This window comes from Grammomys surdaster, unplaced genomic scaffold, assembly GCF_004785775.1.
Source record: "Grammomys surdaster isolate TR1022 unplaced genomic scaffold, NIH_TR_1.0 125767, whole genome shotgun sequence".
Lineage (NCBI taxonomy): Eukaryota > Metazoa > Chordata > Mammalia > Rodentia > Muridae > Grammomys > Grammomys surdaster.
In genome coordinates this window covers 1,034,119-1,051,507 of record NW_021620598.1, presented here as the reverse complement: position 1 = coordinate 1,051,507, position 17,389 = coordinate 1,034,119, and the positions used below count along the sequence as shown (strand labels likewise).

The 17,389-nt window shown below is 50.3% G+C and overlaps 1 protein-coding gene across 3 annotated transcripts in view; it reads left to right on the top strand.

Moving 5' to 3' along the window:
• Efcab6 (EF-hand calcium binding domain 6) overlaps positions 1-15,074 on the top strand; it is a 173,170-nt gene extending 158,096 nt beyond the window's left edge. For 2 of the 3 annotated variants that reach the window (XM_028788767.1, XM_028788766.1), the window contains 6 exons: positions 121-348; positions 9,263-9,502; positions 10,445-10,595; positions 10,766-10,950; positions 13,336-13,485; positions 14,640-14,762. In XM_028788767.1, the coding sequence (XP_028644600.1) occupies positions 121-348; positions 9,263-9,502; positions 10,445-10,595; positions 10,766-10,950; positions 13,336-13,485; positions 14,640-14,762 (1,077 nt within the window). Of the gene's footprint in view, positions 1-120; positions 349-9,262; positions 9,503-10,444; positions 10,596-10,765; positions 10,951-13,335; positions 13,486-14,639 lie in introns of all 3 variants that reach the window. The other variant, XM_028788769.1, reaches the window with a different exon arrangement.
• Positions 15,075-17,389: the final 2,315 nt, after the last annotated feature.

The following is a 17,389-nucleotide window of genomic DNA, read 5'->3' as shown; positions in this document are numbered from 1 at the left end:
CGTTAGAAATCATGATGCATTTGCTCCTCTCTTTCCCATAAAGCTTTGCCTCCCTGCACCCAGAGACAAGAGGCGTCTACTGTTCACCCAGCGGATCAATTTTCATTCTGTTCTCTGCAGACGGCTGGTGAGTGGGCAGAGAACATGCCCAAGGCCCCGCCCCCTGCATCCCCCAAAGAAACATCCAACAGAGACATTCTGGCACGAGTGCAGAAGGCAGTAGCTTCCCACTACCACACCATCACCCAGGAGTTTGAGAACTTTGACACCCTGAAAAGCAACACAGTCTCCAGAGATGAGTTCCGGTCCATCTGCACCCGTCACGTACAGATCCTGACAGATGAACAGGTAAGAGTGCGGCCAGTCACCCCAAGTCGGTGTCAGAGCAGACAGTTCTCCACTACACTATTTTTTCTTAGTGTTTAAGGTAATTTCCACCTCTCATTTTTCTTTTCCTCCCTCTTTCTCTTCCTTTCCCTTCCTTTCTCCCTCGTCCATAAGCTCTCCCTAGATAGCCTATAGTAACTGGGAACTCTTTGTAGAGAAAACTGACCTTGGACTTGGGTTGATCTTCCTCTTCTGCCTCCCCATTGCCAGGAGCCCCTGCGTGAGCTCCCACACCCTGCTGGGGTCTTAATTTGTTATAAACCATACTGAAACTCACAGAAGCCTCTGTTGCTATAACAGCTGTGAACATTTCAGTCAGGGTGAGCTTCATGTCCCTTTTGCTGTTAAAACGAGTCCCAGCCCCCAGTCTCCTGCATCTGTGATCATCTGGTACTGGAATGACTGACATTGATTTCCCTCTCTGTGTTGCACCCTGGGGCAGCGCACTGTGCCAGTCACATTGGCGATGGTGCCAGAACACTAAGTACCGCTTAACCACCATCTTGTTTCCATGACCTGGCTCACCCACATGATAAACACTTACCTCACACTCAAAGGAGTCCAGCTCTCAAGAGCTCCGTGAATGGGGGAGGGGACACAGCTTAGAAACCTGTGGGTACAGTTGGCAGAGAGAGAGAAAAGGAGGGGGCATCTCCAGTGCTGAGTTTGAACTGATGGGCTGTCAGGGTTCTGCATGAAATGTGTTGCTAGCTATCCACCATCAGAGCTAGGTCTTCCTGGCTGTTGCTTCAGGTGACAGACCACAGCCCATCCTTACAGGCAAGTCAGTGGTGTTAGGGAACATCTACATTTAGCCTTATCATGAAGGAGGATCTCTCAATATTTTGTTTGTGATTTCTGCCACTGCCCCTAGCAAGTGAGAAAGATGATTGCAGATAATAAAATAACTCAGACTTCTGCCCAAGTCCAGCTGTGCACCTGTGTAGTTGTGCACCTGTCCAGCTGTGCACCTGTGTAGTTGTGCACCTGTCCAGCTGTGCACCTGTGTAGCTGTGCACCTGTGTAGCTGTGCACCTGTCCAGCTGTGCACCTGTGTAGTTGTGCACCTGTCCAGCTGTGCACCTGTGTAGTTGTGCACCTGTCCAGCTGTGCACCTGTGTAGTTGTGCACCTGTCCCGCTGTGCACCTGAGTAGTTGTGCACCTGTCCAGCTGTGCACCTGTGTAGTTGTGCACCTGTCCAGCTGTGCACCTGTCCAGCTGTGCACCTGTGTAGTTGTGCACCTGTCCAGTTCTGTACCTGTCTAGTTTTGTACCTGTCCAGCTCTGTACCTGTTCAGCAGTGTGCCTGGACAGCTGTACTCCTGTCCAGCTGTGTGACTCAGAAAAGCCAGTTGGCATCTCTGTATGTTTCCCACCATGTTCCTGGCACCCTTCTCTCCTAGCCAGCTCCCTGCCAGGACCTGGCCCCTGTATCTCTTGCTGTCTATGCCTCCTTCTAGATTCTAAGCAGAAGGAGGCTTTCCCCAGCCCCGTTTGGCCCTTCCAGCTCCCCACATCCTCCCAGTTCCCATGTCCCTGGTCCCCTGACCCCAGCCTTGGTCTCTGAGCATGTTTCTGGGTACATAGCCACCAACCTTAATGTGCAGCAAATGCACAGAGCCAGCAAGCCCACCTGTGCACAAGTGCTGGCACCGGGCTGCTGACAACAGATGGATTTTCCCCTGCTGCTGTGACATGATACCTGACAAATGCAACTTAGGGTGTGTGTGGGGGGGAAGGGTTCCTTTTGGCTTACGGTTTGAAGGTACAGTCTGTCATGGAGGGGAAGCATAGTGACAGAGGCTGGAGGCAGCTGGCCATGTGTACACAGCCAGGAAGCAGGGAAAGATGGCTACTGGTCACTTCCTACCTTTTATTCAGCCCAGGGCTGCAGCCCATTGGATGGTCCTGCTCACATTTAGGGTGTATCTTCCCCCCCTTGATTAGTCTCATCCAGAAAACTTCACACAAATCTGTACAGAGGCTCATCTCCTGTGTGATTCTAGACCCTGTCAAGTTGACTGTCAAGATTAATCATCCCAGCAAAGGAGGGATATGGGAGGCCAGTGAAGCGGGACTCAGGAGGAAGTGCAGGCTCCTGCCGGTTGGAAGGAAGCCAGTGGGAGCTGAGAGGGCATGGCCGGGTACCCACGGGGGTGGGGGGTGTCTCTCTGATAACAGGATGCAGGCCCATGGAAACAGAGCAGTGCAGACAAGGGTACCCCAAACCAGGAGCAACAGGTTTGAGGTATCAAACAGCAGCCTAAGGGCAAACCAGCCCCACCCTGTCCCCAAAGGATCTGTTTTCTCAGAGAACTTTTCGACAGTAAACACACTAAGCAAAACAGACAGTGCCTGAGCCAACGATGATGCTATATGTTCCTTTAAGGGCAGGAAAAGGGTACAGACAAGGAATAGGAGGCAGGCTTGTTACTAGCTGGGTTGGGAAGGCTCTCTAAGCAGGTAGCTTAGAAACGAAGACCTGGTTAGTAGGTAGGGTTATCTGGGAGCAGAGGGGACGTGGATGGTAAGGGATGATGGGATTGACCATTCACAGATGGTCAGTGCTTTGAAGGGTGGGCAGTGGGGAATGAGCCCAAGCCTGGAGTCTGTCCTGTAGAACAGGAGCCAATCAGAGTTTTGTCTTTACTCAGTGGTGTGAGAGGGCCATCCTTACCCTTCTCCAGTTGGCCTGATCAGTGGTTTTAAACAATGGTGCTCTGACTGCTGTGTGGAGACAGAGGGATGGGGGGCAGGGAACAGGGTGGACCAGTGACAGAGGGGGCAGGGAGAGATTCCGAGGGTGTCAAAGCTGAATCCCACATTATGTGACAGTGTTCACAGTGAGAGTGTCTGTGTGGTCTGTGAGCGGCAGTAGAGCCGTACATGGGTGATAGCTCTCACCCATGTACCTATGCACATGAATGTGCACCCAAGTGGGTGCTCACTTTATATATGTGTGCATGTGTGTATGTGCATGCGCATGTGTATGCGTGTGTTTGTGTGTATGTGTCCCTTTCTACAGTGCTCCTGCAGTTGGGTGGACCCTGCATTTACAATTCATTCTTGGCTCCACTCTGGGCTGTGGTCATGCCATCCTCACCCTGCCCAAGGTTACAGGAACACCAGCTGATCCTCTCCTGAAGTTTTTGGAGCTTCTGCTTTCTATTCTTGCCAAGCAGGCAGCACGTGTTTGTCCACCCGTGTGAAGTCGGTCTCCTCGATCCTGGGGACTCTGTGGCCCTCCTTCATCTTCAGCGTCACCGCTGTCTGTCAGCCATTCTTTCATGGAGGTCTGCTCTAACTGCACTCTGCTCCACTAGACTGTAAATGACCAGCACCTGGGTCTCTGGGCTCTGTCCAGCCAGGAGTGTCTGCCACCAGCTCAGCTCTCTGTGGTGTCTCAGTGCCATTACATTGGCTCCCCTGGAAGTCTGGTGATGCATGCCCGAAAGACTAGTACTGAAGCAGGAACATCACCAGCTCCCACAGTGTGGGCTTCATGAGCCTGTCTCCAAGAGGGTGGGAGAGGGGAACCTGCCACACTTTACTTATTACACTAACTGAACTTTCTGTCTACTGACCAGTCTCTTCCCCGTTCTGTGAATGTTCCATATCATTCCACTCTATTGTTACTGTTCAGGATCTTCTGTGTCCTAAATGCCTGTTTGGTTTGATTATAAGAAAACACTTGTAACTTCATACTTTCAGTTAAGTTTTGTTAGCTGTTGTCATAACTGCTTTGCTCAATTCGGTCATTGTTGTGACTTGCCAGCAATGGCTGATACCTTGGGTCAGTTCTGAGCAGCAGGCAGGTGACCTTTCAACCTATAGGCCTCTTGGTCTTGTTTTGTTTTGTTTTCTCAATTTATAACAATGCCCAGATCCCACAGTCCTGTTAACCAGGGCTGGGGCAGTGTTTTTTTCCCTGTTCTAGCCTTATTTGAACAGGAATGCTTCAGGTTCAATGTATTTTCTCTAGAGATACTTTCATATATCAAATGTCAGGAACTCCCAACCAACTCTTCTCTGTCTGCCTGTTTTTCTAAAACCTTGCAAACGTGGGTGGGTACTGTTATACTGATGCATTCTCTCCAGGTATACATGTATCAAGACAGACATCTAGCTTTTCACATATTTCTCAATTCAGTGAGCCATGCTGATAGGCTTTATGATAGTAAAGCAAACTTATACTCCTATTGTAAGCACAATTTGATCAGGGAGTGTTGAAAGTGTTTCCATGGTTGGAAAGATGGCTCAGTGGTTAGTGGTTAGGAGCACTGACTGAGCTTGCAGAGGACCTGGCTTGGGTTCTGACTGAAATGGTGACTCACAACTGTCTGTAGTGTCAGTTTCAGAGAACCTGATGCCCTCTTCTGGCCTTGGCGGGCTCCCACATGTGTACATACCAACACATACTTTTCCCCTTCTCCTCCCCTTCCCTCCCCACCTCTCTTTCTTTCTCTTTAAACTTAAAAACAAAGTTCTACAATGCTGGATCCCATGACAGGTACTTTAGTGGCAATTTGTGTCAAATGTTTGTGGCTTTAGTCTGTACTTTCTTGTGTTGTCCGTGTCTTGTTTGAATCAACAGCGCAGCAGCTGTGTAGTTAGAGTCTCAGGCTATGCACGTTTTTGTTTTGTTAGTGGGACCTGGGCAGAACTGGGCCACCAGCTTCCTGAAAGCTAAGTAAAAATGCTCATGAGCCTCCCAGGGCCCAGAGTTTCCACAAGGAAAGTCTTTACTTTGCCAGTGTGTTTCTCTGATGGTTACAGGGCTACTCGGGCTCATCTATTTTGGCGGCTCATGTTTTTACAGGAACTTGTCCCCTTTTCTATTCTCTAATCGCCATACACTGACCCACCGTGACATCTATGTCCTCTTACCAGTTAGTTCTTGCCATGTGTACCACACAGCTGGACCACACTGCACATGGTTTCCCCTAGCTTCATACTGCAACCCTGCCTACACTCTCTTAATCTTTTCCGAGGCTCAGCTTTCAGCTCGTTGGGCTTCCGCTGTGTTGCTGCTCTCTCTTGTTCCCTCTGCCTTGGCATAGGTTGGATGCAGGCTTTGAATTTCAGCTGCTCTTCCTTCCATAATAGGCATTTAAAACTGTACATTTCTGTCTAATTACTACTTTAGCTGCATCCAAATTTTGATACATAGTTGTAAAATTATAATGGAGCTCCTAGTCTCTTATTCCCATGTTGGGTCCTTTGATTTAGAGATACGGGTGGTTTTTTTCTGTTGCTGAATGAATGTGTTTTTAAAGAGTTATTAACTTATAAATGAACATGATTTTAATTAGAGAATGGTACTGGATCTTATCAGTTATTAGAATTATCTGAGATTGGATGTGTGGTCATTCTTTATAAATGTGTCATTTGTAGCTAGATGGTATGTTTTGAATGGAGCATTATGAAGCATTCTACACCTGCTGATTGAAACCAGCTGTTACTTTTAGCCTCAGCTAAAAGTATTCTCTCAGTTAGCTTGGCCCAAAACCAGCTGAGAGATGTGGATGCTTGCAACCCAGTATTTGATGTATCAAGTTCTAAGAAAATAGTTTTTAATCTTAAAGTCTATTTAGTGTGATAGTAGCATGGTCTCTCAGCCTTTCTTTCATTTAGAGTCTGTTTGTTGTATCAATTTAAATTTCTTCAAATCTTCTACATGCTTGACACTTTTGTGTGCAGGCTTTATGAACAGCACATAAATTCTTAAACATCCTCTCTAGTGATCCCTGCCTTTTTACATTGAATGTTTGGCACATTTACATTTATTGTTGTTGCTGTTGTCTCCATTTACTTCTGTTATCAACAGAACCCAGCTTCCCACCATGCTCATGCTCAATTCCTTTATATTTGAAAAATGTAGTTTCTTGACATAATTTGGATTGAGCTTTTAAAAACACCTTTTCTAACATAGTTGTCAAAAATTACATACTTTCTTAGTCAATAAATAGCTGTTACCCTTAAATTTTACCATTTTTTTCAACCAGGTTCCCTTGTTCTCTGGTTTGTGAGGATACTAAGTTGATGTGACTCAATGGACTCCTTGGATTTTGTGTTATTGTTATTAGTATTTTATCTTTCTTTTGTGATTTTTCTCTACAAATTAAATCCCCATGATTCACTGAGTCCATTGGTGTTTGTTCAGTGTTACTTTATCTGTTCCATCTATGGCTTTCTTCTGCTCATATTTTTTTCTTCTTCTATGAAGTATGGCCTTTGATTGTGATCTGTACATGATAAGTTCATTTTTTATATGAGCATGCCTTTATTTTGCCATTTTTAGAAAGATACTTTTTAATGGGTAAAAATTGTGAATTTTTTCAAAGATGAAGTGACTGCTAATTCACGTTTTTTCACTCAGCTCTCTTTTGGTTTCTATTGCTGCTCTTCGAGTTGCATGTTGCTGATCTGTGGGACACAGCTGCATAGTCAGAACTCTGTTGGCGGCTCAGCAGAATTTCTAGACGGCTCTACTGCTAGGATTATAGACTTTCACCGGCCTACCTCCGTGCTGCTCAATGTTCTCATTGACCATACCAGATCTGTTATTAGTCTATACATTGGTTGCTCTGAATTTTTTCTTTAATGCTAGATTTTAACATGATCAGTGTGGCCACGTTAAACTGATCTCTGCTATCTATCTGAAGGCACAATCAGCCTTGGCTTGTCCATGGTAAATCGATCCTTCATATATGTGGTGATTTTGCTTCTCTGAAAGCCATTGTTAGGCTGAGTTTATCTGGCCGCTGTTACACCCTCGTTGCATTTAGTTATGAAGTCAACTTTGCCAGGAGAGCTCAGTGAGAGGTGGGGGTGAGCACCCAAGAGTCAGGTGAGGGACACAGGAGAGCGAAAGGCAGGTGAGCATGCCGATGGTTCCAGGAGAGTTTGGAAACAGGATGAGCAGAGAGAACAGTGTTTGAAGGTAAGGTTCCAGGGGTGTCACAATCATGCCACCTTTAGGAGTGATTCTCTGAGTGGCTAACACAGGCTCAACATTAAAGAGTGCTCATGGTGTTTTATCTCAGCAATAGAAAGCACAGTAAGAACAAAGAGGGTTGGCAGGGACCTTCCAATTGTCTTTGGAAGTGCATTGGCCAAAGGTGACAGCAGAAGACATGGTGAGGAGAAACCAGAGCCCGGGAGATATAATATCCATGTCAAAAGGCAAACAGAGGAGCAGGCCACTTCTGCAGCTGACACACAGGAGCTGTGGGAGTTCAGAGACTCCCATCATCCTCAGAAGCAGCTTCAGCCAGAGCTGGGGTCAGAGGGAGCTTGAGGATGTGGGTTTTGTGAGGATGAAGAGAGTTCCTCAGAACACCATGGAAAAGTCGGGACTGGGAGGCAGAAGGGAGGCCTGAGACCAAGTGGCTCAGGAGAGTGATCATCCCAACTGGCAGATGACATTGTACCGGTGGGGTGGTAAGAAGTTGGACACTGTGAGACTCACAGCTTCTAAAAGATGCTGCAGGGTCTGGAGACCAGGGCTAGTCTAGAGTGAAGCAGAGGCTACTTGGTAGAACACCGGAGACGTTTGAGTCTCTGGGGTGGGAGCTAGTCCGCTTGATTCGCTTTTCGGCAGAATCCTACACATTTTCAATATACTCTTTTTCAATCTCCCTGTAGGTTCTGAAGTTGAATCAGAACTCCATGGGCAGGGCTTAGTAGAATCCCCGAGGGATTCTGCTTGGTGGAGCTGGAGAAGCCCTGGGCCAGTCCACCTCCAAGCTCATCAACTGTGTGGAGTCTTATTACCCATCATGGGTTGTTTTTAATTTTCTCAATGACTTGCAGTCCTCTCAGCTCCAGACACCGCCCTCTGGGAATACACTTGGTATGAGCGAGCGCCCATTTGTAAATCCCACACAACACATAGCAGCTGCCTGCCGAAGCACACATCAGGGTGGTGCAGACCTAAAGGTGCCCCAACTCCAGAGAGGCACCCACCTTTCTGATCCAAGATTAGGCTGGTGTGGCAGCTAACAAGCATTTGGGGACCTTAGACAGAGCCCAAGAGTTGTTTACTTTAAGTCATTTCCTGTGGAAAAACCCCAGGAGAGACCCAGGAGCAAACTAAGTTTCTGGAGGTCTGTAGATGACAAGGAGAGCTGGAAACTGTCCCCAGCCTACTGGCCTCTGTCCCTCTGGTGGCTGACATGTCAGCTCTATCAGCTGGGGATTTATTTTTTCAAGCATTTAGGGAGGGGGACAAGAGCCCTGTAATCAAAAGCCTCTCATCACCTGGTCCCATGCCATGGTGTGTAATTTTGATAGGGTCTGTGGCATCAGCCAGCCACCATGCAAAACCATAAACACCTCCCCAGTTTTCCAAATGCTGCCTCCTCTTCTTCCAAGGATGTTTCTTACCTTCGGAGTGAAATAATCTGTGGCTGTCAAGGCCGAGGTAAAGGCTGGTGGCACCCATGAGCCACTGTGACTCAGGTGTGCAGGGAAGGCTGAGGAACGAGGCCAGGCTTCCCTGGGACTGGGGTGGGCCCTGGTTTGATTTGCATTTTCTCCTAAAATGTTTTTATGCACCACAGCTCGGTCACTGTGACTAATCGCAAGATTTAATGGCCTTGAACTGCTCTCTGAGGACCCAATTCAATTAAAAAATGTCCTGCGGAAGCCATGAATAATCCTCTTGTCTTGCCTTCCCCCCCACCCCCAGTCTTCCAGAAGCTTCTATCCTGAGAGACCAAATGAATTTCTTTTCCTTTATTATTTTTTTTTAAGTTGACATGAACCCTGGTCTGCAGTCACCTATCACCTTTGACTCCACTTCTCCAGGACTCCTGAGAGACTCTGGCTGGGTTCACACTCCCTTGGGTGGGACTGACTTGCTGCCATTAGTTTGACAGACTGTGGAGCGAGATGCCTGTCAACGCCAAGGGGAGGCTCAAGTACCAGGACTTCCTCAGCAAGTTGAGCACCGAGAGGGTGCCCTCGCCGCCCATGGCTGCAGGTGACTCTGGAGAATCGACCGTTGCCCAGCGGGGAAGCAGTGCCCCTGAGATCTCCCAAGGGGCCAGGTCCACCCTCTGCTCTCCTCGGGACCCCAGAGTGGGGTTGAAATCACGGAGCCACCCTTGTGTGAGTGCCCATCCTGACAAGTGCCCCCATGTCACCTCCAGGCAGATCCATGCACACAGGGGCCCCAGTGTTTGTCCTGACAGGCTGCAGATGATCCAGAAACTCGACTCATGAGCCTGGGGAGGCTCCAGGGTCAGTTTGTGGCAAGGGAGGGTAGTTTGAGGAAGGGTTGGAAGAGGCAGGGTAGACAGGGGAACGACCAGAAGGGAAAGAGGAAGAGACAGAGGTAAGGGACATGGGCAAGAAGCCTGGCTCTGACGGGGACAATCTCCTAAGCTTGGTAATCACCCTCACAGATGAATGTATTCCCCCGTTTTTACACCTAGCCAGGTGAGGCCTATGGTGCCTTCCTGGGCCTCAGTCCTCAGTTTGACACTGTATCCTGTATACCTACTATGCACTTGGGTGTTTGCTCTAGCTCAAAATGTACGTTGTCATGGATCTCAGAGGAACAGTGACTGCAGTCTTCAGGGAAGTCAAAAGTGGTTAGAATGTGCCAGAAGCACCTTAGAAATAGCCACCTGCTAGTCTCCCCACACTGAAGAGGAGTAGGCTGCTGGTCAGTGGGGATCTGGGCAGAGAGATGGCCAGCAAGAAGACTTCAAACAGGGACCTTGGGGGAAATGACTGTAGGGTTGAGGAGAGACCCCTGAGAAAGACTGGCCTTGAGGGGTAGAAGGGACCCCAAGCCAAGGAGTGTGGGGAGTTCTGGAAGTTAGGAAGGGCAAGGAGAAGGGCTGTCCTTTAAAACGTGGCTACATAGTCCCAAAGTCCATTATTACGGGTTGGCTTGAGATGGCCTACTAGGGAAAGTCAAGCTTGTCTCCTTTCCTGTCACCTGCAAGCCTGAGCTGCAGATCCCAAGTCCTCTCTGTGGTCCCCACGACTGCCTCCCCCAATGAGACCCTCCAGTTGAAAGAATGCTTCTGTCCCTCTCCACAGACCCCAGTGGGCACCCCACCCCTACAGAACTGTGAACCCATCGAGAGCAGGCTCCGCAAACAGATCCAGGGCTGCTGGCGGGAGCTGCTGAAGGAATGCAAGGAAAAAGACATGGACAAGCAGGGGAGCATCACTGCAGCAGAGTTCCTGGGTCCGTGACCCCACCCACCCCCGGGGAGATAGAGCCCTCCTGGAAGAGACAGGGTTGGGGTCCCTCCTGGGAGAGGCTGGTGCTTATGGGTGGAGCTGGCTGGCAATCCAGCCCCACCCATAAGTGAGGGCAGTCCCCACCAACTGTGCGGCGGGCTACTTGGTCCTCAGCTCTGGTGGAGAAGTTCAAGCTGGACATCAGCAGGGAGGAGAGCCAGCAGCTCATCATCAAGTACGACCTGAAGAACAACGGCAAGTTCGCCTACTGCGACTTCATCCAGAGCTGTGTCCTGCTGCTGAAAGCCAAGGAGACCTCTCTGATGCGGAGGATGAGGATACAGAATGCAGACAAGATGGTAGGTGTGTCAGCCCGCAGCCCAGGGAGTCCTGAACCCGGAAACCCTCACTGGGCAGCACAGGGGGACCGGGACAGCCAGGATCCCCATCTCCCCACAAATGCCCCCTTGGGAGCTCTGGCTTCCATGGCCTTAGGCTTTCTATTCTCTGACTACTGGAAGGTCAGGACAGGAGAAGGTGGCCACTAGGTCAATTAGGGTTGTATGTCAAGGTGTGTTCCTGCAGGCAGGGTAGGGCGAACAGGGTAAAGACGCGATTTGGGGGACAGATCTAGCCATGGACATTAAGATGACTCAGGAGCTTAGTTTCCTAAAGTACCAGAAAGAAGTCTACTTCCGGAAATGGTCAGGGTCTAGAGATACAGCCCAACAGCTGGAGCCTAACAGTCTTTTGGTGACACCCATCCAGAGTCCCAGAAACACTGGACTGTCCAGAGTGGACAGTCTCACATGGTGCTCTGAGGGTTGGAGAAAGGGCAAGCTAAACTGTCATAACTTGGATGTATATGGCCAGGGGGTGGGGCCTGGGCTGAATGAATGCAGGCGGTACTTGAGCAGCGCAGGCTCACGCTCTCTCTCTCTCTCCTCCCCACCCCGCCCCCACACTCCACCTCTGTGATTGTCCTTCCTGCCTTCCTTTCATTCTTTTTGCTTGTCCTTTCTCTCTCTCCATTGGTGGACGGAAGCTTTCTGAGATGAGGTCTTACTGCATGACCCAGGCTTGTCTGAAATTCCCTGGTAATCTCCCTGCCTCACCACCAATTCTTAACTGTGGCCTCAAAGGACCTCAAAGATACAAGGACCCAAGCATGGGGGCATCCCTGGTCTCCCCTTTCACCCTCCGCTGTGCAATAGTCACAAAGACCGCCCCCCAACCCAGCACCACACCCTCTATCACACCCTCACCCTGCTCAAACGTCCCCAGAGCGTGAAACTACAAAGTGTGCTCTATGCTCCTGCCCCATCGTCGGTAACACTGAGTCAAGGTTGTCTGACTTAGATCGGGAGCGTGGCTGGGCTGGGAGCTGCACTCAGCAGTAGGGTGGGAAGCATGCTTGAATAGCTCACACAAGGCCCCGGAGCAAGCAAATCCAGTTCCAAATAGCTCAGTGGAGGCTAATAACCTCACCTTTCCCACCCACCCACCTGGGCAGCTTTTAGAGGGACTGGGGCAAGAAGCCACACACAGGAAGTTCTGGGCAAGATCCAGCATCCGCTACTGCATACCCACAGGAGGCAAGCAAAGGCAAAGCCAAGTGTACCGTAAGCTAGCCCAGCCCTATAGGTAGGAGAGGCTGTTCCGCTCCTCCTTGGATTCTCTTGGCAAATTCTCCTCCTACTCTAGTCTTGTTCTGCTCCTCTGGCCTCAGTTTCCCCCTCTAGAAACAAGCTAGAATGTTCTGTGAGGAGCAGATGAAGGGTCTCTGTGGGGTAGAGCATCTCTGTGGGGTAGAGCCCGCTGATGCCTCTTCTGACACACTGTCCAGAACAGACAGTCTCCTCCTCCTGAGAGAGTCTGGAGGGCCATCATGGGGGAGGTCTGAGTGGCGTAAGTAGACTGGGTTCTTGCTAGCTGTCCCAGGACACACCCACTGGACTCCCCCTGTCCCAGCTAGCAACCATCAACTACATTTTTAACAGCAGAGGTAGGCATGCCATGGGGAGGCAGCTTGGAGTACAGGCAGCAACAGGGTTGGCTGAGTTGGACACCAGTGTGGGTGAGCCAGGTTCCACAGGGCCCTGGCAGGTGAGCAAACTGGCAGCTTGCAAAGCTGTAAAAGCACAGGGATGTGTCTGTCCCAGGTGCTTGAGTGAGAAATAAACTGAAAGCAATTTAACCTCGCTAGTCTGTTTTAGGTAGTACCATGTCGAAACTCAGCCTTCCTGAGAGTTGTTTCACGCTGTTGCCTGTAATTCACCTCCGTGATATGCAGACATGTGTTGGGTCTGGAACACTCAGACATCCTGCCTTCATCCTGTAGCACCTAAAGGAATAAGCACAGTATCGTGAGACTTCTTGTTACCATATGCGGTTGTACTCTGTGGCTTCTCAAGTACCTTTCATCCTAACAACCTACTAGAAGGCACAGTCATTGTCTTACCTCAGTGTGGCTTTGAAGTTGGCCTAGTGTCTACAAATGGGACCTGCTGTGGCTGAATCAGAGCCAGGATCATGGTCCCCTTTCTCGGCCTCAAGGTTCTCCCCTGAGAACTGGAGATAGAAAGCAGCTCCTCCCAGCCCCCAGTCATGGGTACTTAGCTCCCTGAGGTGGTAGATCTGAACCTCATTACAGAGAGGCGAAACAGAGCCCAGCTTCTGGCTCAGGAGTCGGTGCACAGAGTCTCCACCCCAGTTTGTACGCTCAGTCTCCATCTTGGTTTTAGAAAGAAGCTGGTCTGGAGACATCTTCGTTTTACTCAGCCTTGCTACGGATCCAGCCTAAGATCGTTCACTGCTGGAGGCCCATGCGGCGTACCTTCAAGACCTATGACGAGAATGGAACAGGACTCCTGAGTGTGGCTGACTTCAGGAAGGTGAGACTCTGCACTCTTCTGCTATGGAGATGCAGCATATAGCAAGCAAGAAAGGCCAGTAGCATAGGAAGCTCTAAAGCCCGTGAAGGCCCAGGCTGTGGCCTGCTTGTCCCTTACTTGCACACTACGGCTTCTTCTCCCCTAAAGTGTGTGTGTGTGTGTGTGTGTGTATACCTTTGTTTCTTTTGAGACCACACTACTACTATGTCCAGTCCTGGGACTGTTGGGACAGCCCAGCAGTGTGTATGTGATATAGGCTTCCCACACAGGGATCCCCAGTCCACCTGACAGTGCACACTGGAGTGGTGCCATTTGGCTCCAGCCAATCCTGGGTGCCAGGTAACTCCAAAGCCTGCCCTCCTCAGCTCCCCACCCACAACCCAGCTCATACCCTTCTCCAGCTTCCCATGCTCCCTTGGTGCTATCCCTGGCCAGGGAGTCTGTCTTAGTCTGTCAAGGATGGGAGGTAATGAGAGAAGGTTCTCCTCCCCTTCCCAGGGACCCAGGGTGAGGCAAGCAGAGAAGACGGTTAAGATGTCAACATCTCTCACAGAACCAGAGATGGCGGGGCGGGGGGCAGATGGGTGTGAGTCCGGTGCAGTCTTAATTCATCCTGCTTTTCTTCCATTGGGCCCTTACCAGCTTCCCTCAGTCCAGGGGCAGGGGGAGCTCTTTTAGCCTGTGCTACAATCTCTTCTTAAAAATGAATGCTAGCATCAGAGGAGAACCCTATAACCTAATTTCCACACATTGTTAGGGATCTCTAGAAGGAGTTGTCTGGGCTGTGAGGGTGAACAAGGCAAGAACAGCTTCAGGAGGCAATCTCTGTCTTCCTGCGGAGAAGTCTAGAGTGTGTGTGGGGAGTGACTTCCAGAGCTGGCACAGCAGTGTGGTCAGGGATCCACTTTTGTCCTGCCACCTCTCAGCACCCGGCTTCCTCCCCCACCTCGTGGTCCAAGGTGGCTGGTGAAGTCTCTACTTCATCCTGGATATTATGAAAAAGGCATCCTCTCTCCCTTCCCTTGGGAGGGAAGAGATGACAGCAGTGGGCACCTCGCATCCTCAGCCAGGGCTGCACCATGCCCTGAGCCTGTGGATGGAGGGGGGGGGGTTGACCTGAAGCCGCCACTGCTCACCCACGCCCTGGCCCCCAGGTGCTCCGGCAGTACAGCATCAACCTGTCAGAGGAGGAGTTCTTCCACGTACTCGAGTACTATGACAAAACGCTCTCGTCAAAGATTTCCTACAATGACTTCCTGCGTGCCTTCCTACAGTAGGCATCCAGGCGGAGCAGCACTGGGGACAGATGGGGACATCAGAGTCTGTCCCCAAGACTAGTAAAACCAGACAATGGAGGGCTTTAGTGAATTCCCCAGAGCTGCTTCAGAACCCAACCCTACCCATCACCAGACTCCCAGGATGTGCAGGCCCTTGCTCTAACCCTCACTGAGGCCCCTCTGGGCCACCGCAGGGCGGCTGCTGGCCTCGGGCGCTCTTACTCGGTAGTTTGAGCAAATAAAATAGTCTTTGTGGGAATGACTCTTGAGACTTTTAAAGAACTACAACTAATAAAATGTTTTAAAACTCGGGATGCTTGGGGGTTTGTTCACGACTGCCTGCAGGGCACCCCCTCCTATCCATAGCCCCTGCACGTTATTCAAGGGCCAAGGCTGCCTCCGCACACCCACTTTCTTAGACAGGAGGACCAGCTGTAGCCCTGTGGCCACGTCTGTCCTGGGTAGTTTGTTTCACCAACTTGGCACAAGCTATTGTCATCTGAGAGAGGGGGGACCTCAACTGGGAAACTTCCTCCACCAGATTGGCCTGTAGGCAAGTCTGTAGGGCATTTTTTTGATTAATGATTGATGTGGAAAGGCCCCGCCCACTGTAAGCACTGCCACCCCTGGACAAGTGGTCTTAAATCATATAAGAAAGCAGGCTGAGCAAGCCATGGGGAGCAAGCTAGTAGTAGGCAGTGTTCCTCTGTGGCCTCTGCTTCAGTTCCTGCCCTCTTGTTCCTGCCCTGCCTTCCCTCAGTGCTGGGGTGTGTGACCTCGGAGCTGTAAGATGAAATAAACCCTTTCCTCCCCAAATTGGTTTTGGTCCTTGTGTTCATACAGCAATAGATAAAGAACAGTGTCCCTGCCCCCACCCTCTAACTCGAGTCCCACACTCCTTCCAAGGTCTAGCTCTAAGGTCACCTGCTTGGGGATCCTCCCCTGAGCCCTGAAGGAGGCAGTCAGGCCCACCATCCTTACACTGCAGGGTGCACACCACCTTCATCCCTCCCGTCTTCACAGGAGCACTGGGCACAAAGTCCAGCTGGCAGGGTGAGAATGGGCATCTGCTTTTGCACCCACACTTAGTAAACGTCTCCAGTCTAAGCAGGCATGGCCTCTGGATCCCTCTCTTGAGAAGCAAGCAAAGCTGCAAGTTGGGTGGTCGTTTGGGGTCCAGGGATCCACTCTGCTGGACTTCATGGCACAAGACCTGCTTTCTCTGCCACATCCCTCGCTCTCAGCACTGCCAGCCTGGTGCCTAGTGTGACACATACAATAGGGTCACATTGCAGCCCCTCACTCACATAGACCAGGTGACACTGGGCTCATAGAAGATCTGGTCGGTGTCAATCCAACTCCAGAAACCAAAAGGGCCCCTGCAATTTTTTCTTTGAGTAACCTATTGAAAGTCACAGTGTGAACGATCAGGTGAGGGGCTGTGGGTGCTCACACATGTGCCGAGACCTTGGCATTCCTCCCATCCTGCACCTCGGCCTTCATCTTCCTGACAGTGGCTCTCTTACAACCTTGAACTCAGAACCTGCTGTTTCTGGTACTGCTTCCTTCTCAGAGCCATCTCCTAACCTTCTGGTGGCATAGACTCTGCCACTATTTAGGAACCAAGGAAAAAAGAGGGTGTGGCAACAGGAGAGCAAGGCAGCTCTGCAGATGGCCCACAAAGCCCAGAATATTCACCCCCTGTCCCTGCATGGAATAGAGTGGATGTCACACATGCCCAACTTTTAGCAAAAATATTACCTGATACTCCAAAAGCCACAGTCTGCAGGAACAATCATCAGTTTCAGATAGGACGTGGATTTAGAAACTGCCCAACATTTAATCAGCAGGCATGCCTGTTGCAATGGAAAAGGGGACACAGTAAATGTAACAGAAAACTCTGGCAGAGGGGAAACCCAAGCTCAGGGAAAATGCTAGAAGTGCAGATCACAGTGACAATGGCAGATCGGGAAGAAGGAAAGGGGGCGCTCGGCAGCGTGGATGGATGCAGAGAGAAGAGTTTGGAAACCAACAGGAAACCAGGAGCTACAGGACAGGAAATCGGGGAAGAGAACCCAGAGGAGGCATGTTTGGGTAAACAGTGGCTGAGAGCATCCAGAAACCTGTTGAAGACACTTGAACAGCAGCGGGAAGACCACAGGTGCAGGTGGTATTCACCCAGGCACATCTTGTAAGACACAGCCGTGGAGCCAGGGAAGAGACCAATTCCTGCAGGCCAGAAGGAAGGTGAGGGCCAGAAGGAAAACCCAGATACCTCTCCCCAGAAACCAGTGGCTCAGTGGGTAGATCACTTGCTGCACAAACACATAAAACCTGGTGCACTACTGTGATCCTAGCTCTGGGGAGGAAGACAGGAGGATCCTGGGGCTGCTGGCCAGCCGGGTTAGATAACCTGCCAGCTCAGGTTTAGCAAGAGACTCCCAAAATACATACATACATACATACATACATACATACATACATACATACAGCAGAGAGTCAAGACACCTGACATTGACCTCTGTCTACATGCACATATACATACAGAAATACATACATACACCATACACACACCAAAAACTTAAAAGGCTGGGGCTGAGCGCAGTGACACACACCTGTAATCCCAG